Here is a 16015-nt window from a genome sequence, read left to right as displayed (position 1 = left end):
CAAAATTATAAAAAGACCTACAACTGCTTATTATTTCCCAGTGGTTAAAAAACAAGGGCCCAGAAACAGAATAAAAGAACAGAAAACACATGGTCTATCTCTACTTCTCTTTGGCAGTGAAATAACTTTTCCTTTTACAATATGAGTTCTATTTTGTTGATTTAAAACATATTAATCTTCTCCTGTAATATATTTTGGCATTTCACAGGAACGTAGAAGGTAATTTTAAAACAGACTCATAATGCTCAATTCTTTTTATTAAAAGGAATGGCTTACTTCGATGTAAATTCGGCAAATGCCAACAAGTCTTTGTTAACACCATTGCCATATTATTAATCAAAAAAAGCATTTTACCAAAAATTATTATTCATTTTCAGGTGTGTATTAAGTTTTCCATTTCATAGTTTGACTCTGTCTGTACATAGATCGATAAAGTATAATCAAAGTGTCACATGCCACATAAACTCAAAGAAATGTACTTGTAATTGTTCTCTGTTGTATACGGAAAACAAAATGCAACCTAGTAACTTTCTTCAGTGTAACATGAATTACTTGGAAGTAGGCACATGAACAAATCAGAATATGTATACTTTAAAAGAGGCCTACTGCTTGCTTGAAGGGTAGTTATAAAGTTTCTTCAAAGTTCTGCTGAAAAATGGTTATGGAATTTATTCAATAATTAACATTGGAAATTAATACTTGTGGTTGAAACAAGGAGAGCAGCATAATCTAAATTCCCATGACCACTTATTCCTCCTCCTATTCCACAGTAATATTGAACATAAGTTCCATCAGGACAGAAGTTTTTCCAAATCTGTATGAGCTGTGTCATTATGTAAAATCGTGTCTCCGTATTTCCATAGCCAAAAATCTACTTCAATAAATCCTTGCTAATAATAGCAAAAAAACTGGAAGTTTAGCACATTACTGTATTAGACTCAATATTGGCTTAGACTGTAATTAAGATGCAATATTTGCATAATGCAATTAGTATGGCCTGCACACAAATTTTGAGAGAAGTACTTTAGTTCAATAAAATTTGTAGACTTATTATAAACTAACAAGATAATCTATTCATTGCGGATTTTACTTACCGACCAAAACTGCGGTGCCAAAAATTCTGCCATTCTTTTCAAGGATTTCATGCATTCTCAACTGGCATGTTGCAATTGTTTCATAGTCGGTGCCATATGCTAGTTGTACCTCTAGTTTTACTGTGTTTTTCTGTAAATACTGTAGGAAGACATCGTCTACTCGGACAACATACTGAGATGTGAAATCAAATACTGGATGTAGTCCATGTATTACAGGAGTGGACTGGAGTTCACAGTCATAGAATGCATAGGTACAAAAAATAGCAGGTTCTTGCTCTCCAAAAATCTTAACAGCTTCAGGAGAGAAAATCACTTTGCTGATATGGATCTCAAATAAATTTTCTCCACGCTCTAAATGGACAGTTTCATCAATTTCATCAACTTCATCATCAGTTGTTATTTCTGTTTTGAATTTGAATTGTTTGGTGCCATAGGCTATGTCTTTGAGCTGGGCTGAAATAGATGAAAACAGATGCGATTTTTCCTTATTTTCCATTCAAGCAACAGAGGATAAGATTTTCTCTATGTGGAAAACAGATGGTCTGGAATATAAACACCATTGTTATCAGTTTTTTTTAACAAGTTCTTCAGTACAGAAGATTGAAACTAGCTCTGCAAATTCCTAGAATATGAACTACTCAGCACGCAGGGATTACAACTTGACATTTATTCTGGGATAAATCAGATGAAACACTGCATACCAAAGGTCTTTTTAACACACAGTAGGGACGTCTTAATTAAAACTTCCAACAGGAAATTACTATGATGTTGGTCTGCTAATGATACTGCCTTTAAAAAGGTAGTTAACCCATAGTATACTCAAAATGGTACGGGTACAAAAATGGATAAAAAGAAGAATTTCATTATCAAAAGTGGTAACATTATTTTTTGAATGTTATAGAAAAAAAATTATGTGTAATAAATATATATTAAAAGCATAATACTTAAATGCAACCTAGTGTCACGGAGTTAGAACATAGATCATAGAACATAGAATTGTAAGATTTTTTTTCCCACATTGCAGATGGTACTCTTGATTTGTTATGCAAAATTGTAGGCAGGTTCTTTATACATGCTTTTATTGCTTTAGAACATATATTGTGCTGAGGAAATCTTCCCTCAGAGTGAATTCCCAAACTTGACTGGTCTGAGAAAAGATAGACGCAAAGAAGAAACCAAGCATCTTTCTGTCGCAAAGAAAGAAATCAGGTAACTTATGTTGGGTATTAGAGTGGATAATCTACTGTTAGCGGAAGCCTAGGTTTCTTATTTATCTCAGTGAGTGAATAGCTGAAAGTTGTGATTAATTATGGAATTACATGTGGTAACTTGATCGGACACTGCAAAGAAAACAATTATACTTTCGTGCAAGTTATTTTCTACTTTGTTGTTTCTACAATGCTTTCATGAGCATTACTTTGATACTTCTTGCAGTAGGCTTTAATACTTCCTTTTAGTACTTGTTTACATAAGCTGCAAATTTAAAGAGTGATGAATTACCAATCCCGTTATTTACTCAGAAACCCCGTATAATTATGCATATCAAATATCTAAATAAGGCTAATAATTATGCACAAGATTTTAGAAGTAAGTAAAGGAAATAAAATTTATTTTTGTGCAAAATTGGCTACCAAATTCCATTGTGCCCATTCTTCTCCATTGGTATAGGCCTATTTCATTTCCATTTGTTCCATTGCTTTTGCCCTTGGTGAGATTCTCAGTCTGGGCTCTGACAATTCACCTAAATTTTACAAATAAAAGAATAGGAAGTCCTACAGAGTGAGTTACATAGTAAATCAGTCTTCAGAGTACTGCAACCGTTTATGTTTATATTGTGGTTTGAGGGCTTATATTATCTAAATACAAGTTTTATAATTCCCTTAACAGCATTCATTACATTCAACAGCAGATAGCCTACAGTCAAAGTGTACAAAGAACTGTAAGTGTCATGTGGGACTTACTTAACTTTGAGGTATATGACACAGAATATCTGATACTTAGATACTTTTTCCCATTCCTGCATGGATCCTACGACTGCTGCAGCAATGAGACTCTGGCTATCGCATCCTGAATTATTCGGATTTTATTTATAAGCAGCATTTTTGCTTGTAAAAGTAACAGTTTATTTACCCTGCCAATTACATTCATAGATAGGTGGGGATTTTAAGGGATCCTGTTTGGCACAAGTAGGATTATAGCTGGCTAAATATGGGTTTACAGCTTCACACTTGGCAAATACCCTGAGTTCACAGCTGGGAGGCCAAGTGCCTGCTTTGTTTATGTAGTCAACCCTATGAAAGTTTCGTTAATTATACTGCCAAGATACACATGAAAAGCATTGATTAAATAAGTACCCAGGCCAGTTATAAAGAGGACAGAATAGAAGGACATTAGTAAGGCCCCCTTGTGGTACAGAGGTAGAGTCCCTAGGTCTGGATCAGGAGGCTTGGGTTCAAGTCCCATTTGCTCCTGAGGTGTATAATTACATCTCTGAGCAGGTTGATTAGAAAAGTAGGTTAAAAAAATTGAGAAGGACACTGGTTTTGCTGTATCAATGTCCCTATCTCGGAGCCAGGGCAGCTGGGTGCAAGTCCTACCTGTTTAGTCATATGTCATAACATCTCTGAATAGTTGATTAGAAAATATCTATAATCAGAGGTCTGCAAGTGACCATTTGTAATTACAGTTTTTTTTAAATTGGGTTGTTGTGGTGCAGTGGTAATGTCCCCACTTCTGAGCCCGGAGACCTCGGATCGAGTCCCAGCTGCTCCAGAAGTGTGTTATAACATCTTTGAACAGGTTGATTAGAAAATATCTACATTCTGTAAATAAACCAATAATCAATAAACAGGTTTAAGTCTGGTTTCATACTGTAGACCTGGCTTGGGATCCAAGCATCAAGCTCTTTGTGGCTGTGAATCAGGGTGCAATGACATGCATAGGACCTTGATTCGCATTTTAGGGCTCAAGCAGCCAAAGCATGTACCATGCAGTTTCAACTGATGGTCTAACTGGAAAGGAAACACATTTATTCATTTTTCAGAGATAATGGGAACTGCAGAGTCTAGGCCCGAAATGTCAGCTTTTGTGCTCCTAAGATGCTGCTTGGCCTGCTGTGTTCATCCAGCTCCACACTTTGTTATTCATTTTTCGTATGGGCAGAAACAGGGGAAGTGCTATTCTAGGCTGCAAATAGTCAACCCTGGATGTTGCTTCACTGACTTCCCCACTTTTGTGAAGGACATCTCTCCTCCATGCAGGCTGTCTGGTATTGCAGCAGCGTGGTATGGCGGAAGGCAATTTCAATATTCTTGTTTTCAGTCAGGAGCCTGCTGATCATTTAATAGTCAGAACTGATCCTCTGAAAATTGCAGAGTCAAAGTCACTTCTCCATATTATCTCATATTTACTTTCTTCTGCAACATACAAAATTCAATGATATAGTTACAGAAACTGTGTTGGTTGCAGATTGAAATATGTCCAACACTGACAAGGATTTTTTTAAATGAACTGACGATACTAGTACAGAATCTGTGCAATTTTACAGGTCATCTAGGGGGCAGGGAACATAGTTGTATTTTACCTAAACAAAATGGTTATATTTAGAATCAAACATAATTTTATACACAAGATGGCTTTCAAAACGTTGTTTGCTCATACCTTCAAGTTTTCTGATTCGATTGGCCCTAATGTCAAGCAGCTGCGCATATTGTTCCAGTTTAATCTCATATTCTCGGTTATTATCTTCCATCTTCTGTGTCACAGTATCAACTTCACTCTAAAGTTGAAACAATAGGCCAACAGGTAAAATACCACATTGTCTTTGATTATACTCGTGAAATGTATGGTCAAAATATTACTCAAAAAATAAATTATGCTTGAAGATACTACTTTGCAGCAGCCTCTGGCACAATTCTAATTCCAATATTCACAAGAGACTTACTGAGCATAAAATTTGAACACATCGAACATAGTTCTTTGCACTGGTGAAAATAGGATCTGTCAGAAATTGAGCTTGGACATCTGATACGGTCCCTCCTGCCATTTTGGCAGTTTCAATATATCACCAGGATGTCTCCAAAAATCCAGCCCTAAACCATTCAACCAATCTCAACTAATCTCACTTTCCCCCCACAGTGATCGAGAATGCCCTTGACCGCGTCTCCCGCATTTCCCGCAACACATCCCTCTCACCCCGCCCCCTGCCACAACCGCCCAAAGAGGATCCCCCTCATTCTCATACACCACCCCACCAACCTCCGGATACAACGCATCATCCTCCGACACTTCCGCCATTTACAATCCGACCCCACCACCCAAGACATTTTTCCATCCCCACCCCTGTCGGCTTTCCGGAGAGATCACTCTCTCTGTGACTCCCTTGTTCGCTCCACACTGCCCTCCAACACCACCACACCAAGCACCTTCCCCTGCAACCGCAGGAAATGCTACACTTGCCCCCACACCTCCTCCCTCACCCCTATCCCAGGCCCCAAGGTGACATTCCACATTAAGCAGAGGTTCACCTGCACATCTGCCAATGTGGTATACTGCATCCACTGTACCCGGTGTGGCTTCCTCTACATTGGGGAAACCAAGCGGAGGCTTGGGGACCGCTTTGCAGAACACCTCCGCTCGGTTCGCAATAAACAACTGCACCTCCCAGTCGCAAACCATTTCCACTCTCCCTCCCATTCTTTAGATGACATGTCCATCATGGGCCTCCTGCAGTGCCACAATGATGCCACCCGAAGGTTGCAGGAACAGCAACTCATATTCCGCTTGGGAACCCTGCAGCCCAATGGTATCAATGTGGACTTCACCAGCTTCAAAATCTCCCCTTCCCCCACTGCATCCCAAAACCAGCCCAGTTCGTCCCCTCCCCCCACTGCACCACACAACCAGCCCAGCTCTTCCCCTCCACCCACTGCATCCCAAAACCAGTCCAACCTGTCTCTGCCTCCCTAACCTGTTCTTCCTCTCACCCATCCCTTCCTCCCACCCCAAGCCGCACCTCCATCTCCTACCTACTAACCTCAACCCACCTCCTTGACCTGTCCGTCTTCCCTGGACTGACCTATCCCCTCCCCACCTATCTTCTTTTCTCTCCATCTTCGGTCCGCCTCCCCCTCTCTCCCTATTTATTCCAGAACCCTCACCCCATCCCCCTCTCTGAAGAAGGGTCTAGGCCCGAAACGTCAGCTTTTGTGCTCCTGAGATGCTGCTTGGCCTGCTGTGTTCATCCAGCCTCACATTTTATTATCTTCGATTCGCCAGCATCTGCAGTTCCCATTATCTCTCTCAACTACAGCTGCAAGTGAATTTGATTTTTCTCCCCACAGTAACATTTATAAATTTTGGCATTAAGCCAAATGACTGTCAAGTCATTAAGTTTGCTGGTGAGATAACGCTAGTTCTGACATAATTGTAGAATTAATTAATTAGAATCACAGAATCTCTACAAGGTGGAAGGCCATTCAGCCAATTAAGTCCACACTGAACCTCCTAGCAGCATCCTAACCAGACATATCTCTTCTAGACCTATATCACTGCATTTCACATGGCTAATCTACCTAGCCTGCACAACCACGGACACTATGGGCAATTTATCGCAGCCAATCCACATAACCTGCACATCTTTGGACAATGGGAGAAAACTGGAGCACCTGGAGGAAACCCTCACAGGTGTGAGGAGAATGTACAGTCTCCATGCAGTCAGTTGCTTGAAGGTGGATTGAACCCATATCCCTGAGTTAAGAATGTTTTTCGGACATTTATCCTTTCAATAAAAAAAAAAGGAATCTCTATTTTGCCCACAGGAATCACAAATGTTAATTATATATTTACACAGGAATGAAAATTCAAGGAAAAGCAGCCTGACAATTTATGATTTTATGTAATTTAGTGTCTCACAAGCCCTGCACTATACAACCTGGAGCTAAGATTACATGAAGGGCTCATGCCATTTATGACTTTGACTTTCCTGTGCGAAGAGATCCATGCCTTTGCTTAATGATCCAGTGGGAAGATCTGAAAGCTGAATACAGGTCTAAATTTCTCTTCAACACACAATTCAAGTATACCTGTTGTTATATCTGGGACAATGTTAAATTCATAATGTACATCCACTGTACGGAACAGCCTATTGAAACATTTTAGATGGCTTGAAATCCTTCAGGTGAGTTTTTTTTGACAAAATGCCCATTGCATTGAGAATTTTTTTGAAGGATTTGTTGCTGCTTGGCCCTAGCAAATTCTCTTGCTCTACCTTAGCAAACTGGCCTCATCGCTACGATGCTCCTATGACACCTTAGGACGTCAAAGGATGCTGCTCATTTCTCACAGGATGTGACTTTACCTGATCAAAGAGTGACAAAGGCACTAACGCAGACATTTTAAGATTCATGTAAGGTTATTAGAACAAAAGGCATAAGAGCAGAAGTAGGCCATTCAGCCCATTGGAGTCTGGTCTGCCATTCAACAAAATCATGGCTGATCTAATTATCCTCAACTCCACTTTCTTGCATTTTCCCTGTAACCTTTGATTCCCTTACTGATTAAAAATCTACCTTTCTCAGCTTAATGTGCTTAATGATCGAGCCTCTATGGCAAAGATTTCCAAAGATTCACTAGCCTGAGGAAAGAAATTCCTCCACTTCTGTCTCAAATGTGCGATGCCTTATTCTGAGATTATGCCCTCTGGTCCAAAAGGGAATAGATTTTTCCACATTTATCTCATCATTTCTCTGAAAAATCTTACATGTTTCAATAAGTTCTTCTAAATTCCAATGGGTACAGGCCTAATCTACCTGACCTCTCTTAATTAGACAGTCCCTCCCTACCAGTGAAACTTCTCTCGACAGCCTCCAATGCCGGTGTATCTTTTCTTAGGTAAGAGGTCCAAAACTGTTCCCAGAATTCCAGCTGTAGTTTGTCTAGTGCCTTGTATACTTTTAGCAAAATGTCCCTAGCTTCATATCTTTGCAGTAGAATGGTGGAGTTGACTTGATGGGCAGAGTGGTCTACTTCTGCTCCTATGTCTTATTATACCAATGAATGAGGTCACTCTTGCTCAATTGGCAATGGAGAAAATGGAGACATCAATTTACAGCCACTGGACATTGATAAGTTCAGTTCAGTATTTGATTTTGATTTGATTTGACTTATTGTAGTCACATGTCTGCTTATTTCCAGAATACTTTCTGAACCAATCAATCACAAAAGACTTCTGATTAATCATTTTCACTTACAAACTGTCACAGAACTAGATGAAATGAAAAGCTGTAGAGGAAAGAGGAAAATCATACAGGAGTTGTATCAGAATTTTGGATAAATTGGACTGCTTTCCAGGTAAAAACATCAGCATGTAAACCGGGTCAATGTACTCTAGCAGAAATAAAATGCAAGACAGTCGGGTCAGATGAGGATACCCGTGAATTTAAAAAATGAACAGAAGCCAAACGTAACACATACAGGTGCTGCTTGAAATCTATCACCCAAGTCAACAGAATGTATGAAATGAAATTTCATTTTAAAACATAACTACACTTTTAAAATGGAAAATATATCTGTACTAACTTCATGGGTCACTTGCTCAAATCAGAAACAAATAGTAGGTAACACCAATATTTGTTTTCATGTTTGGGGACTTCAGTTTTCAATGATAAAGTAATTTTTTACACATAATACAAAACATCAGAACACATCATCGATCTGTGCAACAGTTAAACTGATTGTCTCATTTAATTTTAAATATATTTCTTATTCCTTTAAAGTGTACATCTTCCTCTTCAATAGAATTGTTACAAAAATAACTGGATTCCTGAGTTTCATTATTCATATAAACAAATATCATTCATATTCAGCAAGAACCCCATTAAATTTGCTGTTTTCGTGATGATGTTTGAATTCAGTTATCTCTTAGGTACAAGATATTTAATATAGTCGATCACTGATGGGATTCTGCAAAGAGAAAATTAAACCCTAAAATAAATTACATTTTTTCATAAGAATAGTTACAACTGAAGATGATTTTCATTCCCTTTCATACCGCTTATAGATCAGGTTGACTGCAGAAAGTCAAAAGAGATGATTAATATGCCTAGTTTCTAATATCCACACCTGTATAATCTGTCCAAAATCTCTTAAGAAAAAAATCTAAAATTCATTACAAACAATTTTCACATAACTAATTTTTTGTTTCTTTTTGCTATATAGCAATTTTATATGCGATCCAGTGTAATAACAAAATAGCAGGTTTTTCATTATTAAAGCAACAGCTGCAACTTGTAATTTAATGTTGCATTCAATTCTCATTTCATTCGGAAACATTACCATACTTTCTCTTAATTGCTTTCTTAAAAATGTTCTGGTTCAGAACACAAGCTATAGCTGCACTATAAATTACACAAAAACTAACACCTTGAATATGTGCATTTTGCAGCTATTTGCAATAGTCAGATCTATTTTCCATTCATCTGTAAGTGTAGAAAATCAGCAGCATTTTTAAGGCTTTTTAATATATTCCAAATTACCACTTTTAAATGGTAATTGCTTCCACATTCACCACAATATGTGGCAGACACACTTCTCAAGCTCTTCTCCTAGCCACAATTTATTATATCAGGCACTGTGAAAATACAGACTATGCTGATGGAAAATTGATTTGTTTTGTAACTAACTTCAGGCATTTGTTCTTTGTTTCCCCAATTTGTCATCGAGGGGGTGTAAAACAGAAACTTGTTTACTGTCTGTCAAAATTTGCTATAATGTTTGAATGAAATATTCTGTTCTAAATAAAAAAAAAGAAATAAAATCTGTATCGAAGCTCTGTAAATCACGTAATCTTTGTATTCTGCGAATAGGTGATTCAGTATTTGCAAAATGTCCAATTCAAAGAAATCTAGCAACACATCTTAATTCATGTCATTCCTAACAGGAGGCCTAATTTTCATCACTTTGGCAACCAAAATAGAGTAGAAGCTCAGACTTTATCAGCAATGATGGATTGTTGGAAACTCACAGGCCGCAAAGATGAGAAACAACGTTGACCTTTTGGCGATCAGGCAGTTTTCCGTTAAAATTAGGAACGAGGAGGAAGATGTCCCAGGCATCACGCTGGGGGAACACTCTGGACTCCCAGTGGGAAGAGTGCCCATAGGAAAGGTTGTGTTATTTGTCAGGGAAACAAGGGCAATGATCAGTGGTGGCTTTGCAGGGAGAGGAGGGCGAAGGAGTTTGGAAGCAAGGGTATGTAGTGACTGTAATGAGGTTAGCCAGGCTGATTTCATAGAATATAAATTTCCTGATTAGAGCTGTTAATCTGGTCCAATTAGGGAGAGCTGGCTGACAAATAAGAATATCAGATGCCCTGTTCATTCTGAGTGCTGGCTCTGAGGGAGTTAGAATAGTGTCAAAGGCTCTCATTGTGTAAATAAAGGGTGGCAGTGACAGGATACTGGCCTTTGCAGAGTTATTCCAGGGCAGTGGACTGCCTCTTAGTGGCCAGCCTCCTGCCCACGTCCAGTCCTTCAATCATGCACAGAATGACAGACCCCAGTCCTTTCTTCAAGCTCCTGTCTCTTACCCTGCCACAAAGTGACCGCCTGATTATATTGGTTATCCGATCAGCTAGACTGTTTAATTCTCTTCTCCGTTTGGAACTGAAACAATTGGAACCCAGGCAGAAAGAGGCTCTGAGTGGTCATTAACTGACCACTTAAAGGCCTTAACTGGCAGGGAGGCAGGAAGGTGGGGCTTGGACCAATCTGCCTAAAACATAGTTCTGGTAATGGCAGAAACATGATAGGGTTCTGTTCCTCCACTGCTCAACTTCCACCTCCAGGCCTGGAAGAGACAGTATTTCAGGTTGAGATGATCTTTCATTAGAAATGTAAGAATTTTTAAGCCACTGGATGTTAGGAGGGGCATGAAGAATAAAACAGAATGTCTATGATAGGGAGGAAGGCTGGTGAACTGGAACAACTGAAGATTTGATGATGCAATAAAGAATTTTTCAAAATTAAGCATGAATGGCTACACAGTAACTATCCGAATGCAAAATAAAGGGATAGAGAAGAAACAGGTCAAAACCAACCCATCACAACTAAACAATAACATAAACCAAATGGTGGAGGTAGAACTTATGATCGTAGGTTTTTGAATTTTAAAGCGTAGAATATCAACTCAAAAGATTGTGTTTTTCCTTATGCTCATGTTGAGCTTCACTGGAACACTGCAGCAGGTCAAGAAGGGAAAGGTCAAAATGGAAGCAAGGTGGAAAATTAAAATGTTACGGGACTCAAGCTTGGGTCCCGCTTGTGAATGGAATAGGTTAGGGTTCAGGTTTTGCAAAGTGATCACCCAGTAAGCTTTTGTTCTCCCCAACATAAGAGCCATGAAGGAAGAAAGAAATTAGGAATTCATGTTGTCTGTTAGTATCATGCTAAAACAACTATCCACAATTTTTGTGGACGGCACCAGAGCCAGCCACATTTGACTGTGCTAATTCATCATCATAGGGTCTGGAATCGCAGACGAGCAGTTTAAGAGTTGATTCATGTGATTCAAAGGCACTACATTCTACCATAAAATAGGAATACATACAAGGATATTAATAATCAGTTGGGTTCTGAAACTTGATTGCCTATTATTCCAAATACATGATGCTGCTGGCTTTTGCTTTAGAATGCCAAAGAATAAACTTTTCCAAGTGTCAGGTCTCAGGTATTGTATAAGGCAGTTAGTATTTGAAAGTGTGAACTAAAATCATGAGATAAACTCCATCCATCAGGATATAGAGATTTCTGGCAGGAGCTAACCAATGTTCTACTTTGGTTCCAGCTAAGTGCTAACTGCTTATAGTTAACAATGATGAACACTCATTGTTAAGTATATTGGAGGACTTATAAAGGAGTCACAGATAACTCGGATGTGATGTAAATCACTATTAATTATTCTGTAATTAATCCATCCTATTTATCAAGGCTGCATGTTCTGTCAAAGTCTTTGTGTGAACATGCTTCCTCGCTTGATATCAGTAACTTGGAATAATACCATCTTATGCATTTGTGTCAGTGGATCCACACAAAGTACCTCTGATGATTCCAGGGGATACAGCCACAACAGATGCCATGCTGGCAGAGTCGATAACTGAAAATCTACCATGAGGCAGCAGCACCTCATCTTACATGGTATCAACAAAAATGCCTGGTGTTAGGCTGCAGACTCACACATGCACAGAAGAGTTTCAACTTACCCACAAATTGGCAAAACCCTTGATTCTTCTGTCTTGGTAAAACTTATTGATGGTTCAGATGGCCTTTCATGTTTTTCAGAAGTTTGCTAAGTATTTATTCCCTACATATGACACTCGGCTTCAATTTGTCCCTATCTGTCTAAATTGAATCAATAGTTCTCCGCGATGAGTTGTTGCCCAATATTTGAGTTTGCACCTGGAGTTGTAAATAATTAAGCAGGGGTGAATGATGACAGCCTTCTCGCAGCCCAGCTGTTATCACAACTGGACTTATTTCACAGAGCACTGCAGCTGGTCTGAGTTCTCTGTGAGAGTGGCAATCAAAGGAAACTGCATGTGGACTCAACCATTGAGATATACAAATTTAACATTAAATGCATTTCTTACTTCAACTATAGATACATAGAACATAGAACATAGAACATAGAACATAGAACAGTACAGCACAGAACAGGCCCTTCAGCCCACAATGTTGTGCCGACCATTGATCCTCATGGAATCACCCTCAAATTTCTGTGACCATATGCATGTCCAGCAGTCTCTTAAATGACCCCAATGACCTTGCTTCCACAACTGCTGCTGGCAACGCATTCCATGCTCTCACAACTCTCTGCGTAAAGAACCTGCCTCTGACATCCCCTCTATACTTTCCACCAACCAGCTTAAAACTATGACCCCTCGTGCTAGCCATTTCTGCCCTGGGAAATAGTCTCTGGCTATCGACTCTATCTATGCCTCTCATTATCTTGTATACCTCAATTAGGTCCCCTCTCCTCCTCCTTTTCTCCAATGAAAAGAGACCGAGCTCAGTCAACCTCTCTTCATAAGATAAGCCCTCCAGTCCAGGCAGCATCCTGGTAAACCTCCTCTGAACCCTCTCCAAAGCATCCACATCTTTCCTATAATAGGGCGCCCAGAACTGGACGCAGTATTCCAAGTGCGGTCTAACCAAAGTTTTATAGAGCTGCAACAAGATCTCACGACTCTTAAACTCAATCCCCCTGTTAATGAAAGCCAAAACACCATATGCTTTCTTAACAACCCTGTCCACTTGGGTGGCCATTTTAAGGGATCTATGTATCTGCACACCAAGATCCCTCTGTTCCTCCACGCTGCCAAGAATCCTATCCTTAATCCTGTACTCAGCTTTCAAATTCGACCTTCCAAAATGCATCACCTCGCATTTATCCAGGTTGAACTCCATCTGCCACCTCTCAGCCCATCTCTGCATCCTGTCAATGTCCCGCTGCAGCCTACAACAGCCCTCTACACTGTCAACGACACCTCCGACCTTTGTGTCGTCTGCAAACTTGCTGACCCATCCTTCAATTCCCTCGTCCAAGTCATTAATAAAAATTACAAACAGTAGAGGCCCAAGGACAGAGCCCTGTGGAACCCCACTCACCACTGACTTCCAGGCAGAATATTTTCCTTCTACTACCACTCGCTGTCTTCTGTTGGCCAGCCAATTCTGTATCCAAGCAGCTAAGTTCCCCTGTATCCCATTCCTCCTGACCTTCTGAATGAGCCTTCCATGGGGAACCTTATCAAATGCCTTACTGAAGTCCATATACACCACATCCACAGCTTGACCCTCATCAACCTTACTAGTCACATCCTCAAAAAACTCGATAAGGTTTGTAAGGCATGACCTACCCCTCACAAAGCCGTGTTGACTGTATTTGATCAAGCCATGCTCTTCCAGATGGTCATAAATCTTATCCCTCAGATACCTTGAAACATTACTGAAAAAACACAACTTTAATGTTGTGCACCTTGAAGCAACCCACTTAACATACATTTCCTAAAGGCAGCACGGTGGCTCAGTGGTTAGCACTGCAGTCTCACAGCACCAGGGACCCGGGTTTGATTCCAGCCTCAGGCAACTGTCTGTGAGGAGTTTGTACATTCTCCCTGTCTTTGCGTGGGTTTCCTCTTGGTTTTGCGGTTTCCTCCCATAGTCCAGAGATGTGCAGGTTAGGTAAATTGTCCATGCTAAATTGCCCGTGGTGTTTGGGGGTTTTCGGTGGGGGGGGGTCTGGGTGGGATGCTCCATGGAGCAGTGTGGACTTGTTGGGCCGAAGCGCCTGTTCCCACACTGTAGAGAATCTAATCTAATCGAGCACAGGAGGACATGTTACAGGTTTTGGCTTAATTGCCAGTGACAGCCAACCCAGAAATGGTCTAACATGTTATTTCAACAGGCGTGCTCAAAGTTCAGTACATCAATATTGCAATATATATCAATATCTCCTACAGCATAACAATTAGAAGAGCTAGCTAATCCCAAAATTAACAAAGTAATACTTATACGGTAACCTGATGCGCTGCACCATCCTAGTCACAACTGTCTATCTATATCCGAGATCACATTATGTGCAACTATGAACGGGTCAACTGTGAGGTAGAAGCAATGGTAGAATGGGTTTTATGAGAGAATAAATGTCTCGTTTTTGATGCCATGGATCAAGATAAGTTCTATTTATCAGAAAGTGACTCAGACCTATGTTTCTTATCCATCTAAACAGGCAAAAGAAATGGAATCATTGTCTCCAGAGACATTCTTGCTAACTTGTACCTTAGACAACACAGGCCCTTAAGTATCATCTTTGGCACCAAAATTCCTATCATTACATGACCACCAGAACTAGGATGGCATTTATTATGATGATATAAAATATAGGCAACTGATGTTTGAATTCCACTGGGCAATTTAGTACCTAGGAATTTCATGGGCTGAAACGATTTTCAAAGGAAACAAATCACAGATTTCAAAATGGTCAGTAGAGTTTTCTGATGATGCAGGTTGATAGTCATAAAATCAATTTGCATTAAGCAAAAGACAGTTTCTGTTGAAATTAAGAATTTCCCCAAGGGCAATGAAACAAGTCAGTTCACGCACCACCTGAAATGTGGAAGGATCCTCAGCCCCCCAATTGATTTATACCATTATGTGAATATTCATATGTTGGAGATGAAAAATCACTGACAATGATCAAGCTTGAAAAGCATAACTTCAGCAGATAAAAACTACAAACAGGTTGCTACTTCAAGGGGGTCTCGCTTTGATGAAAGAGAAGAGATGGATTTTTGGATGCAGAACTGAATATTAGCAGAAGCAGCTTTCTCTCTTTGCCTCTCAAGAAGGAATGCATTTAGTGAGCATTTACAGAAAAGAAACATCAGGAAATCAAGAACTTAAAGGATAACTGGAATATTTGCTACATTTGATGGTCCAAGAAGTCAATTATGGTCTCAAAGACATTTTAATGACTCTAAACTGTATATTCTTTAATCTTCTTTTTGTACTGCACACCATGCCCTTTTAATTTTATTTCTGTGTGTGTGTGTGTGTGTGTGTGTGTGTGTGTGTGTGTGTGTGTATAATGGCCAAGTGAATGCATGAAGGCTGCATGCTTGATGTTGCATATTTATGATTTGCTTGGGTTAGCAAGTAACAAACTTGATATTTTTCACAAACTCAAGAAAACCTTCTAATTTATTCCTCATTGCCTTGGTATAAATCTGCTGCTAACTACATTTTAGTTGGAGAAAGGTACAGCTTTTTACTAAAAATCTTTCCTTTGTTGCAACCAACCAAGAAGGCTGAAAGATAAAAGGAACCAGTTCATTCTTTCTCACATGGTTGTAGCAAATTTTACAA

At 39.6% G+C, this 16015-nt stretch overlaps 1 protein-coding gene across 8 annotated transcripts in view; it reads right to left on the bottom strand.

The window, feature by feature from the left end:
- The window catches only part of rpgrip1l (RPGRIP1 like), a 193813-nt gene that overhangs the window by 83644 nt on the left and 94154 nt on the right, over nucleotides 1-16015 (bottom strand). For 7 of the 8 annotated variants that reach the window (XR_007249114.2, XM_048546732.2, XM_048546731.2 and 4 more), the window contains 2 exons: nucleotides 4755-4872; nucleotides 1095-1547 (listed from right to left, as the gene is read on the bottom strand). Coding sequence is in view for 7 of the 8 variants with exons in the window: in XM_048546732.2 (XP_048402689.1) it covers nucleotides 1095-1547; nucleotides 4755-4872 (571 nt within the window). In the remaining variant the exon portion in view is untranslated. Of the gene's footprint in view, nucleotides 1-1094; nucleotides 1637-4754; nucleotides 4873-16015 lie in introns of those variants that run through there. The other variant, XM_048546733.2, reaches the window with a different exon arrangement.

The sequence above is a fragment of the Stegostoma tigrinum genome, chromosome 16, assembly GCF_030684315.1.
Source record: "Stegostoma tigrinum isolate sSteTig4 chromosome 16, sSteTig4.hap1, whole genome shotgun sequence".
Classification (NCBI taxonomy): Eukaryota; Metazoa; Chordata; class Chondrichthyes; order Orectolobiformes; family Stegostomatidae; genus Stegostoma; species Stegostoma tigrinum.
The sequence above is the reverse complement of the archived record's forward strand: the minus strand, read 5'-3'. Positions and strand labels throughout refer to the sequence as shown.